The sequence below is a fragment of the Bubalus kerabau genome, chromosome 6, assembly GCF_029407905.1.
Source record: "Bubalus kerabau isolate K-KA32 ecotype Philippines breed swamp buffalo chromosome 6, PCC_UOA_SB_1v2, whole genome shotgun sequence".
Classification (NCBI taxonomy): domain Eukaryota; kingdom Metazoa; phylum Chordata; class Mammalia; order Artiodactyla; family Bovidae; genus Bubalus; species Bubalus kerabau.
Window position 1 is genome coordinate 22,526,461 of NC_073629.1, and position 16,366 is coordinate 22,542,826.

The window sequence follows — 16,366 nt, forward strand, 5'->3', positions numbered from 1 at the left end:
TTTGCTTACATTAAGGGAGAGGATGCTGAGGTCTCTCAGACAGCCATCATATCAGAAGAGGAAAAACCATGTGGATTGTTTCTTATTCTCTGTAGTCAAATTGGAAGGGTCTGAGAATAAGAAGCCTGTGAATGCTGACTTCTTTTCATCTCTCCACAGCTGAATGTTGATTATTAAAGGATATAATGTAGAGCAGTGGTTCTTAACTGGGGGCAGTTTTGCTTTTTAGGAGGAAATTTGGCAATGTCTGTAGATCTTTTCTACAGCAGGATTGTTGTCACAACTGCGGGAAAGGGAGGGTTGTTGCCGGCATCTAGTGGATAGAGGCTAGGGATGCTGCTAAACCTGCTTCAATGAACAGGACAGCCCCCACAGCAAAAAGTTATTGGGCCCAAAATGTTAAGAGCACTGTGGTTCAGGAACCCAGGTGTAGAAGGATAAAAGGATAGTCATTGTCTTGTGTCACTGGTGCTGAAGGTTTTGTCCTGGGGTAGCTTTGATTTCTAATTTTGGAATCCTATTGAGAATTTTCAGTGAGATAAAGTTGAGATAATTTTAACCAAAGCCCTGATGGGAGGGATTGTTTAGAAGGTAGTTAAGAGGCATTCTATTATAGCAGTATCTCTTGGGGTCACTTTCTCTCCTTGTGGTTACTGAGACCAGAGGAATTGGATCACGCCTCTCAAGTTACACACTGTGGGGCAACTTCTAAAAGTATCCAGATTTTTTTTCTCAGTTGGAAATTAATTGAAGTAGTAACACAACATGTAACTTAGTAAGACATCTGGAAATTCCAGTTTGAAAACAAAGTAGAAAGCAGACACCAAGTCTAAATTTTAGTTTTTCTATAGCTCATCTTTGCATTAATTAAGCATTACTTTCTCTGTTTCTCTTAATGTTCTTGAAAGTTTTCATGAGCTTAGGAGATTTTGTGCTTAAAATTTTAGTTTCCCCAAATTCTTGGTCGAGTTGGTGAATTGAAGTTATCAAGCCTTGTTCTAATACTGTTTGTTCATAGGATTGAAGTTGAGTCATCTGACCCTCTCAGTTTGTCTTGGTGTATCCCACTGTAAAATAATACTGAGGTGTGCCTATTGAAAGCTTGAGTGGGCATTCAGAGAAATGGGGATATGTAATCTTTGATGAAAGGTTGTGTAGGAGTGAGTAGTCCTTATTTGTAGAGAAATAAGGCCTTTACCATAGCAGAAACATTTTAGGTTGTTCTTATAGTTTCACATAAAGAAGTTTAGGTTAGATTCTGAAAGATTTTTTTGAAATCTTTTTTTTTTTTTAAGTTCAGTTGTTATTTTGGAGTTCCTTAGAGATATACAGATACATGTATAATAAATAGAAGTGACTGGTGATTTTAAACCAGGCACACTTTTCTTGTATGTTAAATAGATTGCCCAGCCTCCTTGATGAGTTCAACAGGTATCACAGGAAGTAGGCAAGGTATCCTGTATTCACCTACTTGCCACTCACTTTGATGCTGTGCAGATCTGAACCTAAACTGCTGTCATTTTGCTTGCTGATATAGTGTGAAAACTATAATTGTACCTTTACTTTTTGTTTAATAACATGTAAAAGGTAAATTCAGCAAATTAGCTTTTACTGCTGTTTTTAATTTGCGTATTTATGATTAAAAAGTGTTTGGAAGTAATATTCACAAATAAGAATAATGAAAGTGTTTGATTCCCTAAATTTTTCAACCTTAGTTTGCTGATCATTAAAATTATTGGCTTATTATCATTCTGTGCCAAATGTAGGTGCTAAATCAGTTAGGGAGACTTGTTTTAATAATATACTAGCATTTTGGTTCTTTTTTATTTGTTTTTGAAATGGAAAATTTTATTTGGGCCAAACTGAGGATTTTAACCCTGGAACAGCCTCTTAGAAAGCTTTGAGAACTGTTCCTTGCTAGCATTTTGTTTTAGCATACAATCTGTATTCGATGAGCAGATTCAGAGTTCCCAAGGTTTTTAATAAGGTTAGCAATGTAACATTGGTCTTTCTTATCTTGCAACACTAGTGCTATAAAAGGATTCCAGAAATCTGTTACTGAGTGTGAATTAGCTCTGAACTTAAGTATTAAGTGATTGTCCCCCTGGCTGTTATTCAGGAAGAAAACCAGTTTATAAAAACAAAAATCTACCATCAGGCCAGAGTTTTTTAGTGTTATACAAAGATACCTATACAATTTAAATATTTGGAGAGCTGTGATTGAGTTCCAGGCCATTAGAACTGCCTTTATTTATGGTCTTATTCCCTAAGAATAGTAACATTCACAACCTTCATCATTTTGTTCCTTCATTCCAGACCTGAAAGGTTGACATTATCAGGGATTCCAAACAGGAATGTATAATCAACCAACTTTCTTTGGTTCATTGTGTAACAAGGCAGAAAATCAGGTCAGGAGACAAAGTGTTACTTGATATAATTTGATCAGGTGGACAAGAAGCCAGATTTTCTAAGGAAAAAAAAAATTGACTAAACTACAAGAATTATCAGAGATAAAGTTAACACAGTGTAGCCAGAAAGGGTTTAGTTATAGTGTTCTTTGCTTGCTTACAGTAAAGGCAGCAAGAAGGGGAACAACTCAGTGGCATAGATATAAAATGGTAAATGATCCTAAAAATTTGCCCTTAGTTCTATCATGTACCACCATAGTCTGAGGGAAGAGTTTGTCTTACATTCAGTTTAGGCTGATAGACTCTTCTTGCTTAAACTGACAACCTTCATTCATTCAGCAATTATATTCTAAGCTCTACATTCTAAGCATTGTGCAGAAAGAAAAGCATACTTGGTGGGGAAAGAAAAATAACCTGGGATTAAAAGTCACTGAAATCATGTACAAAGTTTATGTTCTAATAATAAAATTCCACTTAGGGAAGTAAAGACATATAAAACAAACTTCTGTGAATATCCTAATCTTAAGTATGGTTGTTGTTCAGTCGCTAGGTTGTGTTCTCCTCTTTCACAGCCCCATGGACTGTAGCCAGCAAGGCTTCTCTGTCCGTGGGATTTCTGAGGCAGGAACACTGGCGTGGTTGCCATTTCCTTCTTGAGGGGATCTTCCCGACCCAGGGATAAAACTGGCATCTCCTGCTTGGCAGGTGGATTCTTTACCACTGAGCCACCTGGGAAGCCCCCAGATCTTCAGTATTAACCTCAATATAAGAATTGAATGAATGAGACTTCTTGTTTTCCTGAAGGAGAGTTAGAGGAGACAAGTAAATGAAGACGACATCTGTGTTCTAGTTTTATAGATGGAGAAACAGGTCTTCCCAAAGACCATGAACTGGTGGAACTGGGAATAGAATCCAGAAGTTCTGTTACCGACCTGGGTCTGTGGACTCATTAAAATTGATAAGAGGCCAGATGAGAAGTTCAGGAAAGGCTTTATTGGGACTTGCGCTTCAAGTAAGAAACAGGTGCCCTTGCTCATTTTCTGAGGTGAGGTGAGCTAGCGGTTCCTTAAATGAGGTAAGGGTAGGGGTGGATGGGTGGCTTGGGCAGGAAGCATAGTTTAGGTGGTCTGCCCACCTCAGGTGATGCTGTGTGCAGGTACCATGTGCTTTTGTTCCCAACACCGCCTACATCTCCGAAAAGTCAGTTTGTGGCCTTTTTGTATCTTATTGTTCATAATTGCCCCAACTGCGCGTTTATGCAATTACTTCTCAGTTTAGTCGCTTAGTCGTGTCTGACTCTTTGCGACCCCATGGACTGCAGCATGCCAGGCCTTCCTGTCCATCACCAACTCCCAGAGCTTGCTCAAACTCCTGTCCATAGAGTCGGTGATGCCATCCAACCATCTCATCCTCTGTCGTCCCCTCCTCCTCCTGCCTTCAGTCTTTCCCCGCATCATGCTCTTTTCCAAAGAGTCAGTTCTTCGAATTAGGTGGCCAAAGTAGTGGAGCTTCAGTTTCAGCACCAGTCCTTCCAATGAATATTCAGGACTGATTTTCTTTAGGATTGACTGGTTGGATCTCCTTGCAGTCCAAGGGACTCTCAAGAGTCTTTGCCAACTCCACAGTTCAAAAGCATCAATTCTTCAGTGCTCAGCTTTCTTCATAGTCCAACATACACGACTGCTGGAAAAACCATAGCTTTGACGAGACAGACCTTTGTCAGCAAAGTAATGTCTCTGCTTTTTAATATGCTGTCTAGGTTTGTCATAACTTCTCTTCCAAGGAGCATGTGTTTTTTAATTTCATGGCTGCAATCACCATCTGCAGTGATTTTGGAGCCTAAGAAAATAAAGTCTCCCACTGTTTCCATTGTTTCCCTATCTATTTCCCATGAAGTGATGGGCCCAGATGCCATGATCTTAGTTTTCTGATTGTTGAGCTTTAAGCCAACTGTTTAACTCTCCTCTTTCACTTTCATCAAGAGGCTCTTCAGTTCTTCTTCACTTTCTGCCATAAGGGTGGTATCATCTGCATATCTGAGGTTATTGATAGCTCTCCCGGCAATCTTGATTCCAGCTTGTGCTTCATCTAGGCCAGTATTTCACGTGATGATTTCTGCATATAAGTTAAGTAAGCAGGGTGACAATATACAGCCTTGACATACTCCTTTCCCAATTTGGAACCAGTCTGTTGTTCCATGTCCAGTTCTAACTGTTGCTTCTTGACCTGCATAAAGATTTCTCAGGAGACAGGTAAGGTGGTCTGGTATTCCCATCTCTTGAAAAATTTTCCACAGTTTGTTGTGGTCCACACAGTCAAAGGCTTTGATGTAATCAATAAAACAGATGTTTTTCTGAAACTCTTGCTTTTAGTTCCTTAGTTTGTCCAGGTGCAAGCACTCCAGTAAAGGGTCCCAAGTCTCAGCCTATTTCAGATCTATTAACTTTGTTTTGGGGTTCACTTGATGCAAAAACAAGACCCGGAGCTGACTGTGGCTCAGATCATGAACTCCTTATTGCCAAATTCAGACTTAAATTGAAGAAAGTAGGGAAAACCACTAGACCATTCAGGTATGACCTAAATGAAATCCCTTATGATTATACGGTGGAAGTGAGAAATAGATTTAAGGGACTATATCTGATAGACAGAGTGCTGATGAACTGTGGATGGAGGTTCATGACATTGTACAGGAGACAGGGATCAAGACCATCCCCATGGAAAAGAAATGCAAAAAAGCAAAATGGCTGTCTGAGGAGGCCTTACAAATAGCTGTGAAAAGAAGAGACGCGAAAAGCAAAGGAGAAAAGGAAAGATATAAGCATCTGAATGCAGAGTTCCAAAGAATAGCAAGGAGAGATAAGAAAGCCTTCCTCAGCGATCAATGCAAAGAAATAGAGAAAACAACAGAATGGGAAAGACTAGAGATCTCGTCAAGAAAGTTAGAGCTACCAAGGGAACATTTCATGCAAAGATGGTCTCGATAAAGGACAGAAATGGTATGGCCCTAACAGAAGCAGAGATATTAAGAAAAGGTGGCAAGAATACACAGAAGAACTGTACAAAAAAGGTCTTCATGACCCAGATAGTCACGATGCTGTGATCACTCACCTAGAGCCAGACATCCTGGAATGTGAAGTCAAGTGGGCCTTAGAAAGCATCACTACGAACAAAGCTAGTGGAGGTGATGGAATTCCAGTTAAGCTGTTTCAAATCCTGAAAGATGATGCTGTGAAAGTGCTGCACTCAATATGCCAGCAAATTTGGAAAACTCAGCAGTGGCCACAGGACTGGAAAAGGTCAGTTTTTCATTCCAATCCCAAGGAAAGGCAATGCCAAAGAATGCTCAAACTACTGCACAATTGCACTCATCTCACACGCTAGTAAAGTAATGCTCAAAATTCTCCAAGCCATGCTTCAGCAATATGTGAACCGTGGACTTCCAGATGTTCAAGCTGGTTTTAGAAAAGGCAGAGGAACCAGAGATCAAATTGCCAACATCCGCTGGATCATGGAAAAAGCAAGAGGGTTCCAGAAAAACATCTATTTCTGCTTTATTGACTATACCAAAGCCTTTGACTGTGTGGATCACCACGAACTGTGGAAAATTCTGAAAGAAATGGGAATACCAGACCACCTGACCTGCCTCTTGAGAAACCTATATGCAGGTCAGGAAGCAACAGTTAGAACTGGACATGGAACAACAGACTGGTTCCAAATAGGAAAAGGAGTACGTCAAGGCTGTATATTGTCACCCTGCTTATTTAACTTTTATGCAGAGTACATCATGAGAAATGCTGAGTCCAGCACAAGCTGGAATCAGGATTGCCGGGAGAAATATCAGTAACCTCAGATATGCAGATGATACCACTCTTATGGCAGAAAGCAAAGAGGAACTGAAGAGCCTCTTGATGAAAGTGAAAGAGGAGAGTGAAACAGTTGGCTTAAAGCTCAACATTCAGAAAACTAAGATCATGGCATCTTGTCCCATCACTTCATGGGAAATAGATGGGGAAACAGTGGAAACAGCCTCAGACTTTATATTTTGGGCTCCGAAATCACTGCAGATGGTGATTGCAGCCATGAAATTAAAAGACACTTGCTCCTTGGAAGAAAAGCTATGACCAAACTAGACAGCATATTAAAAAGCAGAGACATTACTTTGCCAACAAAGGTCCGTCTCGTCAAAGCTATGGTTTTTCCAGCAGTCATGTATGGATGTGAGAGTTGGACTGTGAAGAAAGCTGAGCGCTGAAGAATTGATGCTTTTGAACTGTGATGTTGGAGAAGACTCTTGAGAGTCCCTTGGACTGCAAGGAGATCCAACCAAGTCCATCCTAAAGAAGATCAGTCCTGGGTGTTCTTTGGAAGGACTGATGCTGAAGCTGAAACTCCAACACTTTGGCCACTTCATGTGAAGAGTTGACTCATTGGAAGACCCTGATGCTGAGAGGGATTGGGGGCAGGAGGAGAAGGGGACAACAGAGGATGAGATGGCTGGATGGCATCACTGACTCGATGGACGTGAGTCTGGGTGAACTCCTGGAGTTGGTGATGGACAGGGAGGCCTGGCGTGCTGCGATTCATGGGGTCGCAAAGAGTCGGACACGACTGAGCGACTGAATTGAACTGATGCTGTAAAACGGCAGAAAGTGTAACCTGGATTGTAAAAGAATAATCATAGGAGATTATAGAAAACTTAAGGGCTTCCCTGGTAGTTCAGCTGGTAAAGAATCTGCCTGCTGTTCAGGAGACCCCATTTTGATTCCTGTGTCAGGAAGATCCGCTGGAGAAGGGAGAGGCTACCCACTCCAGTATTCTTGGGCTTTCCTGGTGGCTCAGATGGTAAAGAATGTGCCTGCAATGCGGGAAACCCGGGTTTGATCCCTGGGTTGGTAAGATCCTCTGTAGAAGGGAATGGCTATCGACTCCAGTATTCTGGCCTGAAGAATTCCACGGAGTATATATAGTACATGGGGTCGCAGAGTCAGACATGACTGGGTGACTTTCACTTTGTCTATGAGAAAAGCAGTGTGGTTGATGTTAGAGATGTAAGTTGACATGAAATTCATGGTGTGGTGGGTTCTAGCCTAGGCAGGAACTATGGTGTGTTTCAAACAGTTTGTATTCCTAATCCTTCTAATTAGGATTTTCTGAATAATTTGCCTTGTGATACTCTAGAAAATATGACGGAGAAGGTGATGGCACCCAACTCCAGTACTCTTGCCTGGAAAATGCCATGGACGGAGGAGCCTGGTAGGCTGCAGTCCATGTGGTTGCAAAGAGTTGGATACGACTGAGCGACTTCACTTTCACTTTTCACTTTCATGCATTGGAGAAGGAAATAGCAACCCACTCCAGTGTTCTTGCCTGGAGAATCCCAGGAACCAGGGAGCCTGGTGGGCTGCTGTCTATGGGGTTTACACAGAGTCAGACACGACTGAAGCTACTTAGCAGCAGCAGCAGCAGCAGAGAATATGAACAATAGAACATGACTGACTTAATATTGTGATCTTAGATTTGGATTCTGTCAAATGACATGGAAATTAGGCTTTTCTTTTAGCTAAAAAAAAATTTTCTATGTGAACACATAGAAAAACAAAGTGTAGAAGTAGAAAGTAAATAGTAAGTTTTTATATTATATTTCATATTATGAATAAACATTGGATATAAATTTGTATAAAGTTAAAGGGTATATAAATTTCACAGTATGGGATTTAATATAAGTCTTGGCTTGTAGGTTATTGTTTTACCAAGACCTCACATTTTGTGATGTCAGCCCATGAAATAGAAGAAGGAAAATAAAATAATGCATTAAAACCATCCATTCCCCCTAAGAACCACGCACACAAAAAGAAAAAGCCCCAAAGTTTTTTCACTTACATTCTGAGTGCTTTGTGTCTCCTAGGACTGTTCTTCTCAGTGAGTAAACATCAGGGCTAAGCTGCACTTAAGGAGTGGTCCCCGATTCAGAGTGTTAATGGTGAAAAATACTTCTCCTTGTGGATATTTTTAGATGAAATAGGCAGTGGATCATCCAAAGTAGTTCATTCAAGTGTACCTGCTACTGAGTGTCTTCATTGGAGTTGCATGTAGTAAATGTTCAGACCCTGGAGGAAAGCAGTTTAGTTTGAAGACATGCATAGTGCCAGACCTATAGTGAGCCTTTAATTCACTTTTATCCTTGCTTTTGCCCTCCCCTCTGAAACCTATTATGCTTAAAATTTAAAACTCTGTAATCTGGATATATCAGGATGATATACTAAGATCAAGGCTTGGGTGTGGGAGGAGTGTAGAGTCAGAGACTATGTTTGGTTCTTGTTTGATCTTCTTACAAATTCTCCTTAATTCATGGATGTTCCCCCAGAGTGAACTTAACATTACCTCTGAAAAAAAATTAGGAAAAATTAAAATGCCAAGTTAGCCATCTTTAGAAATGACCCAAGAGATAAATACTTAAAATCTAGTCTGGTTGTAATCTCAGTGTAGGGCAGGACTAAATTGTGATTGTAAGTAAGAAAATACAGCCAAGTAATTGTATTATATTCTAACAGGAGAAAGAATGTATCTGTTAGAAGAAGGTGTGGAAATTGTAGATCAGCTGTGAAGGAATAGAAAAGAGTCAGAGGCGAACATATGCTGTTTTCTTCCTGCCCAGAGGGAGAAGAAACACAGATCATTGATTTTGAGAATCTGGTTTATGCTGATAGTGGAAATGGATATATTAGGCTATCTTAGCCTGATGACACAGGTGATTATAATATGGAATAACTATAGTAGCTATATTATATGTCTAATGTGGCAATCATTGAATTAGGTAATTTGCAAACAGTGTAACCTTTATAATAATACAAATAATAGAGATTTGAGTTTAGAATTCAGTTCTGTGATTCCTCTACTCATGTGTCTTTCCTCTATTCAGGTAGAATTATTTATTGAGGAAGACTGTGCTGAATAGTAAAAGTAAATGAGCCACTCTGTAACTCTTTTCGTTGAAATTAAATTGACATTCTGGTTTTTATATACATGGCCTCTGAATTTGGTTTTATGTGAATCTTCCTCTTAAGAGACAGGTCTTCTCTGGGTGCTAGATTAAATTTCTGATCTTGTAAGATAGAAGGTTTCAGACCCTGGATTGTATGTTCATCAGGGTAATGCTCTCCTGTTAAGGGAAGGAGGGGTCTGGAAGGTTGCTGAATCTCCCCAGTCCTCATTTGGCCTTGACATAAACTTTTCCATTCAATCATCAGCAAATTATAGTTCGTATTCCTTTCTTTAAAAGAGTAATTATTGTCAATCAGTGAGGTATAATGAAAAGAATATGGGGTGTTTAATTCAAAAAAGACCAGGATTCAAAACTCTTCATCCCTTGGTCAATATTCTGGTTTTCTGTTACTGCCTAAAAAGTCACCCCAAACTTTAGTGACTTGAAACAGTATTATCTTTCATGTTCCTATGGATTTATAGAGTTCAGCTGGCCAGTTATCACTTGAGATCTTTCATCTGTTTGTAGTCCACAAAACTGGAGGGAGCCGTCTGAAGGCCCTACTGGGATGGACCTCCAAGGTAGTTTTTCTCTCTTACGGTCCAGTCCTTCTCTGATGTCTCAGTGCTCATCTATGTGACTTCTCTGTCCAGCAGAGTTGTTGTTTAATTGCTAAGTCATGTCTGACTCTTTGTGACCTCACTGACTGCAGCATGTCGGGCTTCCCTGTCCTTCACTATCTCTCGGAGTTTGTTAAACTCATGTCTGTTGAGTTGATGATGCCATCCAACCATCTCATCTTCTGTTGCCCACTTCTCCTGCTCTCAGTCTTTCTCCGCATCAGGGGCTTTTCCAGTGAGTCGACTCTTTGCTTCAGGTGGCCAAAGCATTGGAACTTCAGCATCAGTCCTTGCAATGAATGTTCAGGGTTGATTTCCATTAGGATTGACTGGTTTGATCTCCTTTCTGTCCAAGGGACTCTCAAGAGTCTTCTCCAGGACCATAATTCAAAAGCATCAGTTCTTTGGCACTCAACTTTATGGTCCAACTCTTACATCCTTACATGATTACTGAAAAAACCATAGCTTTGACTATGGTTTTGGCAAAGTTACTGTCTCTGCTTTTTAATATGCTGTCTAGGTTTGTCATAGCTTTTCTTCCAAGGAGCTGGTATCTTTTAATTTCTTGGCTGCAGTCATTGATTGGAGTGATTTTTTAGCAGTGATTTTGGAGCTCAAGAAAGTAATATCTGTCACTGTTTCCACTTTTTCCTCTTCTGTTTGCCATGAAGTGATGGGACTAGATGTCATGATGATCTTTTTTTGAATGTTGAGTTTTAAGCCAGGCTTTTCACTCTCTTCTTTCACTCTCATCAAGAGGTTCTTTAGTTCCTCTTTGTTTGCTGTCCAGCAGAGTAGCCCTGATTTGTGTGAATGCTCAGGGCTTTAAGACTCAGAAAGCAGAAACTGTTAGGCAGTTAAGAACATTGTCTGGAATTAGCTCAGTATTCTATAGGTAAAGAAGTCACAGGGCTCTCCAGATTCAGTGATCTGGTTCTTAGAACTGGGATCATGAAGCGAGAACTTGTACATTTCTCTACTCTAGATCAGTGTGATTCTTGCTTCAAGTCTCACTTCTGTCTTCCCAATTATGATATCTACCTTCTGAAATTATTTTCTTTTTATCACAGTTCTAAACATCATTGAAAGTTCAGGATCAGTGTAGATGACCCTTTAAAGACCTTACTTACTCCATGGTGGGAATGTAAATTGATACTGTCACTATGGAGAACATTATGGATACTGCTTAAAAAACTAGGAATAGAATTGCCATAAGACGCAACAATCCCACCATTGGGCATATACCCTGAGAAAACCATAATTGAAAGAGCCACATGTACCCCAGCTTTCGTTGCAGCACTATTTACAACAGCTGGGACATGGAAGCAACCTAGAGGTGCATCGACAGATGAGTTAATAAAAAAGTTGTGGTACATACATACAATAGAATATTACTCAGCCATAAAAAAGACTACATTCAGTCCTAATGAGGTGGATGAACCTAGAGCCTGTCATACAGAGTAAAGTAAGTCAGAAAGAGAAAAACAAATATTGTGTATTAACACATATATATGGAATCTAGGAGCCTGTTTGCAGGGCAGCAGTGGAGACGCAGACATAAAGAACAGACTTGTGAACAAAGTGAGGAAAGAAGTGGCTGGGGCCAATCGAGAGTGTAGCTCGGAAACATAACTTACCATATGTAAACTAGATAGGGAAAACTTGTTGTATGATGCACCGAGCTCAAATCAGGTGCTCCGTGACAACCTAGGGGGGTGGGATGGGTAGGAGGTGGGAGGGAGATTTAAGAGGGAGGGGGCATATGTGTACCTATGGCTGGTTCATGTTGTTGTATGGTAGAAACCAACACAATATTATAAAGCAGTTATCCTCCAATTAAAAATTTTAAAAATACATGTATAATATTTCTATATATGCTTAATGTTGATTATGAAATAAATGTGATTCAGTTCAGTCACTCAGTCGTGTCCGACTCTTTGCGACCCCATGAATTGCAGCACGCCAGGCCTCCCTGTCCATCACCAACTCCTGGAGTTCACTCAAACTCATGTCCATTGAGTCGGTGATGCCATCCGGCCATCTCATCCTCTGTCATCCCCTTCTCCTCCTGCCCCCAATCCCTCCCAGCATCAGAGTCTTTTCCAATGAGTCAACTCTTTGCATGAGGTGGCCAAAGTACTGGAGTTTCAGCTTTAGCATACAATAATAATTGTATAATTATTACACCACCTACTCTCATAGCTGTATCTTGCACTTTGTGATCATCCAGAACATTGCTTCTTTTGAAATCTTAGGCCTCACTATCCCATGAGCAGGCCCCAACTTCTTAAACTTCCAGCTCTTTTAGTTGTTTACTTCCACTTTAGCCATTCTCTGATTGTATTCGATTCTGGTACTTTGACTCCTAGTTGTGAGGTGTGTGGCAAGTAATTTCATGTTTGTTTATTCAGTAAATATTTATTGAATACCTGACTGTCTTAGGGATATAATGGTAAACAAAATTGATCTGAACCCTGCCTTTATGAAACTTAAAGCTTTCTGAATGGTTACAGACATAAAGAAAGCATTAAACAAATATATAATTACAAACTGTGATAAGTGCTATAAAGGAATGAATTAGGAGCCATAAGGAGAAAATAAGAAGAGGAGGGGACTTTCCTGGTGTTAAACAAGTGGATAGGAATCTGCCTGCCAATGCAGGGGACACAGGTTCAATCCCTGGTCCAGGAGAATTCCGCATGCTACAGAGTAGCTAAGCCTCCTGCACCACAGCTACTGAAGCCTGTGTGCCTAGAGCCTGTGCTCCGCAACAAGAGAAGCCACTGCGATGGGAAGCCCATGCACTGCAACGATGAGTAGCCTCTGCTTGCTGCAACTAGAGAAAGCTCACACACAGCAGGGAAGACTCAGTGCAACCAAAAATAAATAAATTCTTTTTAAAAAGAGGAGGAAAGCACTTTAGACTGAATGGTGAAAGAGGGGCTTTCTAACATGACCTCAAAATGGAGACCTAAAAGACTGGAAGTCCCTTGCCATGCAAAGAGTTAGGGGAATAGTGTTTTCAGTTGTAGGAGCAGAATGTGTGAAAGCTTGAGGCAGGGATCAGCTTGATGAGTTAGAATAATTGAAAGGTTTTTGTGACTGGAATTCACTGAGGCAGGTAGCCTGAAATGAGGTTGGCAAGTTAAACAGGGACCAGCTGAATCAAGGCCTTGCAAGTCATTTTTAAGAGTTTGATTTTATTCTGAGTGTTTCTGGAAATAGTTGAAAGGTTTTAAGATGGGATGATATGGTCTGTTTTATGTTTCAGAAAGATCATTGTGACTTTATCATGCAGAACAGATGGGAAGAGGCTGGAAGAGAAGCAGGACAGCACTTAAGAGGGAACTTATTCATTGTTTAGAGCCAGTGCTGGCTTGGGTTATGATAGTGTGGCAAAAAGGCAAGGAGTAGATTTGAGAAATGTGTTCGCAGTAGAAGTACCGGGATTTGATGGTTGGATGTAGAAGATGACAGAGACGGAGGAGTCAGGAGTGACTCCCGAGTTTTCCAGTATGAACAAATTTGTATGCCACCTCTTGATAAGTGTGTGTGTGTAAGAGAGAAAGAGCATGACAGAGAAGACATTTGAGGATAAATGAATCTGGAGTCCAGAAGAGTGACCTGGGTTAGAGATAACACGTTTGGAAGTTGTTCCACCTAGAGGATATTTATTTATTTTTATTTTTTTATTTTTCATGTAAAGCAATGGGAATGAATGAGAGAGGAATAGAAAAGAAAGAGGAGGGCCCGACACTGGGATGCAAATCACACATCACAACATTTTTTCATTGATTTTTTTCTTTTTAAATTTAAACATTAAAATAGATTTAAGGTTAGCCTTCTAAAGGCCATCTCACTTGCTTTCAGATAACTTTCTTTGTGGGAGAGAAAGGAATATAGTTACTGCTACTACAAAGGAATATAGTTATCCTCCCCTGGGAGGATAGGGGATGAGGAGCAGAGGGAGGGGCTCAGAATTTATATTCTCCAGATTGTTTCCTGCCTGGAGTAATTCACAGTATGCCCATTATTAGTGTTTCTCATCTTTCATGTGTGTAGAGAAGAAAAAAGGTTGAGAGTCTCTGCTCTACAGGATAAATTTCATGGTAATCTGAAGTTTTCCGTAGTCTGGTTTCAGCCTGCCTATTCACATTCATCATACCATTCCCCTCCAACCACCATGCATGCTGTATTCTATTGTTACAATTTTTAACTCATAGTTTCCATTTTTATTGAGCAGATAGACTAATATTTTAAGTCTCTGTTTCAGATAAAGCTTTCCCTGATTCCCTCAGGAGAACGTTGGTATTTGTTTATATTCCCAGTGTGCATTGCTTAAAGCAATTGTTTTATTAAATTTAAATGTTTTTCTTGCATTGACTGCTCACCAAACTAGTCTTCTTGACAGAAGGGATTGGTTTTTTTCTTTACGCCTCTTTTAAGAAAGCATTCTTGAATGTTTGAGTTACATTTCTGACTGTCTTTGAGTAGGCAAATACAGCTTACATTTCCTTCTCATAAGACAAACTTTGGGATTTAGAAAATATAGCGAGCAAGAAAATAGTTGAAGATGTCTTTCCCAGATCTATTTGAATAGGCATTAATAGTTAAAATATACTTTTTAAAATTGTGGTAAAGCAACCTCTGAAGTATATTCTTTCTTATCAGCCCCAATGTTGTTCAGTCACGTCCAAGTCTCTGTGACCCCATGGACTGTAGCCCGCCAGGCCCCTCTGTGCATGGGATTCTCCAGACAAGAATTCTGGAGTGAGTAACCATTCCCTTCTCCAGGGGATCTTCCTGACCCAGGGATCGAACCCCGGTCTCCCTCATTGCAGGCAGATTCTTTACTGTCTGAGCCATCCAATTAGAGCCCCGGAGTGGAGAAATCCATCCAGGTAACCCAGAAGTTCTAGACACAGATAATTGGCCCAAAAGCTTGATATTTAATTAAAAGAAATATTCCTGGTAGTGAAGGAAATAGAAACTGATCTAAGGGAATTATTCTGGTTATTTGAATTAACATGTCTATAGAACACCTGAGAATATTTAAATTTTATTTGGAACCATTGATAATCAAACAATAGGTTAGAAGTATTGTAAAACTTCACTGTAAATTCCTAGTCTGGAATTGATTTATTCTGTGATTAAATCAATCAATTTATTCTGTGATTCAGTTGTGTCTCCTGCATTGTTCAGAGCCAGTGCTAGCTTGGGTTATGATAGTGGGGCGAAAAGGCAAGGAGTAGATAAAGGAAAAAAATAGCATAGCAGGAAAAAAATAGCAATTTCTATGTTCATTGAGTATTACAATCTTTTACTGCTCTGATACATCTCTTGGAGCTTTTTCACTAGATTTGAAGAGAGAATTAGATAATGAACTCATTACAGTTAAAAAAAAAAGTTAAAGTTAAAAAAACAAACTTTGACATTCTTCCTTTTAGCTTTCAGTGGGAATCACTTATGAAGCCATTCTATAATTATGACATGGAATTCATTACTTGCCGGAGTATAACAGAAAAAACTATCCTGAGAGTCAGCAAGTACAAACAGCATTTCACAACATCAGCTTGTGTACTGTGTATTGTTATGTAACTATATACTTAGCTTTCTGGTGAAAAACTCTCATTTATGTCTTCCTTTCTTTTATAGGAATATACTTGTCCCAGATGTGAATCAGGTTTTATTGAAGAAGTGACAGATGATTCCAGGTATAGTACAAGCCCATGAATAAATCAGGCATTCTCTTATCAAAATTATGTTTTTTAGCATCAACTGAATGAATAGAAAGAAATTTGTTTTATAACTTACACTCTCTGCCGAGAGAGAAGAAAAGTAGCAGAGCAAAGGGGAAGAAAAATGGGGAAATAAGGAAAATGTTGTGATAGTAGGTGTCTTGAGATCTACTGTGGCGTTCCTGGGAAACCTCTGTATCCCTATCAGAGTAAATTTGGTGAGTTTTCATATATTTTCTGAGACTTTAGGGTTTCTCTTGAATTATTGGTTGGTTTTTAGTGACTACTCTGTTGCCTGAAAGTAGATTGCTCTTATACCCCTTTGGTGGGCTGGGGAGCAACTTCTGACAAAGATTACCTAATAAGATAAACAGGCTGTTCTAGCCAGGGAAACTGTTATTATTCTTAAGGAAGCCTTGGATCCCTTGTGCTTATTAGGATTATTGTGGTCAAACATACCATCTTGCCACTGTAGTATTAGTGTGTTGTTAATGCTTGAAATTGGCTCTTATTGCTCTTACTGATGGTATAAAACCTATAAAAGGGGAAAGTTATTTCTGAAAGTGACAAGGTTACATATTCCTTCTTGGTTAATATGAGTAAAACTATGAAAGTGTA

General features: G+C 39.7%; 1 protein-coding gene across 2 annotated transcripts in view; it reads left to right on the plus strand.

Annotated features, from left to right (window-relative positions):
* RNF115 (ring finger protein 115) overlaps positions 1-16,366 on the plus strand; it is a 59,495-nt gene that overhangs the window by 5,898 nt on the left and 37,231 nt on the right. For both annotated transcript variants that reach the window (XM_055584533.1, XM_055584534.1), the window contains exon 2: positions 15,666-15,724. In XM_055584533.1, coding sequence (XP_055440508.1) covers positions 15,666-15,724 — 59 coding nt within the window. The remainder of the gene's footprint in view (positions 1-15,665; positions 15,725-16,366) is intronic.